General features: G+C 42.9%; 1 protein-coding gene across 1 annotated transcript; it reads left to right on the top strand.

Moving 5' to 3' along the window:
- The first annotated feature begins 1,363 nt into the window (after positions 1–1,363).
- Positions 1,364–4,157, top strand: LOC127684816 (preferentially expressed antigen in melanoma-like protein 7). The gene is made up of 3 exons (XM_052181639.1): positions 1,364–1,650; positions 2,235–2,810; positions 3,587–4,157. The coding sequence occupies exons 1-3, from the start codon at positions 1,364–1,366 to the stop codon at positions 4,155–4,157; spliced, it is 1,434 nt and encodes a 477-aa protein (XP_052037599.1).
- The last annotated feature ends 1,232 nt before the right edge of the window (positions 4,158–5,389 follow it).

Genomic DNA, 5,389 nt, shown 5'->3' with positions numbered 1-5,389 from the left:
CTTAAACTTGACCTGAAGCTCAAAGTAAAGATAGACTACATGCAATCCTGCCTCTGGCTCTAATGTTGAAACTGTAAGCTCTCTTTTGTTTTTTAAGGTTTATTTATTATATGTGAGTACACTGTACCTGTCTTCAGACACTCCAGAAGAGGGAGTCAGATCTTGTGACAGGTGGTTGTGAGCCACCATGCTGTGGCTGGGATTTGAACTCAGGACCTTTGGAAGAGAAGTCAGTGCACTGAGCCATTTCTCTAGCCTGAAACTGTAAGCTCTTGCTGACAAGCTCAACATCCGTTCAGTAATTGAAAGGCAAATGTTTGAATAAAGACAACAGGCTAAGCAAAAGGCATCATATTGTGTTCAATTATAGGATCTTAGAGTGAGTTCGAGTCAAGCCTGGACTACATAGCCAGCTTTGGGCTACATAGCAAAACCTTGCATCAATAGAATGAACAAACAATCAAGAAGAAAAAGCCAGGCAGTGGTGGCACACTCCTTTAATCCCAGCACTTGGGAAGCAGAGACAGGCAGATTTCTGAGTTCAAGGCCATCCTGGTCTATACAGTGAGTTCCAGGACAGCTAGGGCTACACAGAGAAACCCTGTCTCGAAACACAGCAAACAATTGTTTTTCTAGTAAGGTACTAGAGAGGTGACAGAAAGAAACAAAAAAGCTGCTAAAAGACAGATAGCAGTACATGTATCTGCTACATCTGTGCTCCAATGTAGTATGAATTAGATAGATTCTCTATACCTGGCTCTAAAACTTTGAAAATAAAAACTAAGCTGGATATGGCTTAAGTGAACTCCTTTTAGTCCCAGCATAAAAGGAGGCAGAGCCAGGTGGATCTGTAAGACACCCCCCAAAACCGAGGGTGCCCCAGCACCCCATGCCTCAGAAGGCGACAAACATATCATGTGCAAGATATGGTATTGATGCAATAACATGAGGATTTCTTTTATTCCAGAGCTCTGGGGTCCATAGCTGTATACTGCACAGGGGTAGAGGACTGTGGGACCCCGAGTGCTGAATTGCAACAGCATTTGAATATGATTAATAACTGTTTTTGTTCCCCCTGGATTCCACCTTCCAAAGGAATGTGGGATTCAGAATAGTAAAGGTTGGAACTGGATGGGACAATGGTGAAAATGATTGATTGATAGAGGCTGCACATGTTGTCTCTATGGGGAGCTTGATTTTGACAACAACAAACAGTGATTGAAATAGGAAAAATTCAAGTCTACAACAAGGATACAATGTGACAGATGCTTACTATGAGGGGTTAAAAGCCTCATAAGAGAGACTCTGAAAATATATTCTCCTAAATTTTTCCCCAGGATCATTTCCCAAAAGAGCCACCAGAATGGTCTTTTCTACCCCACCCAAACTTGAGAAGCTGGCTTCACAGAGTCTGGTGAGGAATGAAGCATTGACCACGTCTGCTGCAGAGTACCTACCAAAGGAATTCTTCATACCTCTGTTAAAGGAGGCCAGCACTCAAAGAAAAGCAAAGATGATTAAGATCCTGGTGGAATACTGGCCCTACCCTTTCTTGCATGTTGGGTTGCTGAGTAATAAACCCAACTTTCAGATCTTCCAGGCTATACTAGCTGGAGTAGATACATGGCTGAAACGGAAGTATCGCCCGAGGTAAGCTGAATACCAGGAAAAGAAATACCTGTGCCTAGGAGAATAAGGTGAAAGTTGGATCAGAGGCTTTGGCTGGTGTCTTAGAGGGCTATAGGTGCCTGGAAAGCTTGTGAGTCCTTGTAATAAGTTAAATATGAAATACAGGTTTGTGCAGATTTATCCACAGAAGAATGACCCTATCTCTGTTTCCACCAGTTAACAGCTAGAGGATCTGATATGCAGGGCAGTCACCTATAATCCCAGTACTTGGGAGGCAGAGGCAGGTGAATCTATGAGTTTGAGGCCAGCCTAGTATATAGAGTTACAGAGCCAGGGATACACAGCAAAATTATGTCCTGAAAAACTACAAACAAAAAGAAATAAGAGCTGACAGAATTCTAAGAAAATTGAACAGAAGGGAATAGGACAGGTCTTCAGATGCAGCTCAGGCAACAAAGTGCTTGGTAACTAGAGACTGTACTAGAGACCCATTCCTTGAAGCCATAGAAGACAGCAGAACAAGGAAGAAATAGCACCAGAGATGATGAAAATAGTGTTGGGTCTCAATAATTTCCGTTCTGATACATAACTTGTTTTATCCACAGGATGTGCAGGCTTCAACTGGTTGACTTGAGACACCATGATGGCACAGATATGCAGGATGGAAGAGAGGGTAGAGCCCACAGAGTAGAAACTGTGCATATGGAGCAGGTATTAGAGGGCCAATCTAGGTACCCAAGGAAGCAGCCTTTGAAGGTGTTCAGTGACCTTTCCTTTATGTCTTCTCTGCATGAAGATAAACACCAAACAGAGTTGTTGCAGTGGACAAAGGAGAGAAAAGATTTCCTGCATCTGTGCTGTGAGAAGTTAGAGATCGGAGATGTAAAAGTGTCCAAGGTCAGGGATGTATTAAAATTGTTACAGCTAGAGTTCATCAAGGAGTTGGAACTGAATACAGTGGGGAAACTGTCCAAACTGACAAAATATGTATCTTGCATTAGCAAGATGAGAAATCTTGAGAAACTCACACTAGCACGCAGCTTTGGAACAAGGACTTTCATACGAGAGGAGAGGCAGAACGTCACCAAGATCTTTTCTCTGTTCCCCAAACTCAAGTGCCTCAAGCATCTCACTATTGATGATGTCTATTTTGTTGGAGACAGCATGAGAGAGTTTTTCAGGTAAGAAAGGATGAAGAGCTGTTGCTTTTACCAGAGCAAACCTCTCTTTCATATTAGAGAGTAGTGGGCACACTACTCTCTGCAGGCAAATGCTCATTTAACAGTGAACATATAAGCATGATCAAGTTTCATGTTAAATGACACAAGGGTTCACATGACCACTCACAAAGCTGAGCAATGAAGTAGAATAGATTGTATGGAGAGAGCTGCCATGGTAGAAAGACCAGTATTGTGAGTCAGATTTAATGAGGTTTCCTGCCTAGCAATCCTATCTGATCTAATTGGAAGGAATGGAAAAGCCACTACACAGGAAGGGCTCATATCTGTACAGTTTCCCAGGTGAATTCTGTGTTTCAGTTAGATTTGAGAGAACAGGCTCTCCCCTCCCCTAATTCCTAAACAGTATAAGGCTCTTTGGAGACCAGGACTGGGGTAAGTTGTTCAGGGAATGCAAAGACTGGGGTTGATTGAGGGTGAGATGTAAAGACTGAAGAAGTGACGAAAGTTATGTCAGGGAGTCAATGATTTCTCAGAAGACATCCTGATATACATTGTCATGGGTGCCAACTTCCCTCTTCCATGGTCCCTATTAGCCTAAAGAGTAACTCTGGGTCTCTGCTTGTCAGAGAAGACTGGGAGAATCAGTCATGAAATGAGCCAGAATCCCATGACAGTGATACTCTAATGTCAAAATGGTGTAACTTGAGTAAGCCAACAGGCCAAACTGCATGCCATGCCATGGTCACTCTGACCCCAGCCATGTGATCTCTACCTAGGTATCTGGAGGCCCAGTTGGTGTCCCTCAACATCACCCTGTGTGGCCTCTCTCAGACAGATTTGGATTCATTTCCCCAGCATTTGAACTACAGCCAACTTAAACATCTGTGCTTGAGAGGTACCATTTTAACTGACTTGAATGTAGTGCCTCTAAGAGATTTCTTAGAGAATGTTGCATATAATCTGGAGACTCTGGAATTAGAAGACTGTGGAATGAAAGACTCTCACCTCAGTATTCTTCAGCCTGCCCTGATCCAATGCTCTGAGCTCACTAGCATCAATTTGTATGACAATGACATCTCCATGGGTGTCCTGGTGGGCTTTCTGCTCAGTACTATAGATCTGAGTGAGCTGACCACAGAAAAGTACCCTGCTCCAATAGAGATCTATAATGAGATGAATTATGTTGATGTAGAGATGTTTTCTGAGCTTGGTATTGAACTCATGAATGAACTCTTGAGTGTAAGGCAACCTGATTCAGTCAGCTTTGGTTCCAATGCCTGTTATGACTGTGGTGAACGTTATGTCTATGAAGATGGGGAGGTCATATATTGTTTGTGTCAGGAGTAACAAGTTGAATATATTTTTGGGTACTAAGAAATTGCCAGGGACTGGTCTCTCATCCAGAGGATGACATTTCTCAAAGTGATAAAAAAAAAAAAATGATCCAAACTCCTGTCAGGACTGACTCTTAACTGTCTTTCTCCTATCTATGAAATTATGGTCAGATCTTGAAAACCTGATATTCTCTATGATGGACTTCTCAGTCAGTTGATCCTCAAGATCTAAGTCAGAACAGTTCTTTGACTGTACACAGTAATTGAGAGGTACTGTGTTTAACCTCTTGTTTCACATGACCTCTCAATATGCGATGAAGCTATTCTGACATTCCCCCATAACAGCATCTGCCTCATGGCTGGGTCATGTATAAAGTTTTCAAAGTAGCATTGTATGCAAAGCCAAATCTTGAAGAAGGGAGTTTTGGTGAAGGAGTACCAGATTGCAAAACAGGCTAGTAGGGAGTAGTCTGGGTAGCAAAGATAGCTGAAGCAGAAGAAAACAAGAACAAAGAAGTGGAGCCTCAGCCATCATTTTAAATCCTTTTTCCCCCTAATGATGCATTGTAGCCTAGGTTGACCTTGAACTGTATTGAATACTCTTTCCTCCACTTACAGATTAATGAGGATGCTGACAGATAACCTCCAAGGCCAACTTGTAGACCACCTGACTGTGAGGCCATGTTTTTAAGAGCTCCTACCCTCTGATCAGCTTCTTGCACATTAAGGACACTAGTAGTCTCTGTCCTCTATAAAAGAATTGCCAGCCAGGCAAGGGGAATGGTCGTACATGCCTTTAACCCCAGCACTTGCAAGGCTGAGGCAGGTTGATTTCTGAGTTCGAGGCCAGCCTGGTCTACTGAGTGAGTTCCAGGTCAGCCAGGGCTACACAGAGAAACCCTCTTTTGGACAAATCTCCCCCCAACCCCCCCAAAAAAGAGTACTGGTAGCTCTTGTATAAGACCCAGATTCAGTACCAGCTCTCAGATGGAAGCTCATATCAGTCATTCCAATTCTGGGGTTGCCTTGTGTTCTGCATGCTTCTGCTTCTGCAGTCATGTGGTACACTGACATACATGAAGGGAAACACCCACAAACATTGTGTTCCTTGGCATCTATATAATCAGGTATCAAGCATGCATCAAACCTTTTGGTCTTTGTTGATTTAAAAAAAATGTGGTGGGGCAAGATTTCTCAGTAGGCAAAGGATACTAAGGGGTAAGGTTGACAATGTTGAATAATGGA

This window comes from Apodemus sylvaticus, chromosome 5 (genome assembly GCF_947179515.1).
Source record: "Apodemus sylvaticus chromosome 5, mApoSyl1.1, whole genome shotgun sequence".
Classification (NCBI taxonomy): domain Eukaryota; kingdom Metazoa; phylum Chordata; class Mammalia; order Rodentia; family Muridae; genus Apodemus; species Apodemus sylvaticus.
This window is presented reverse-complemented; position numbering and strand designations above follow the sequence as displayed.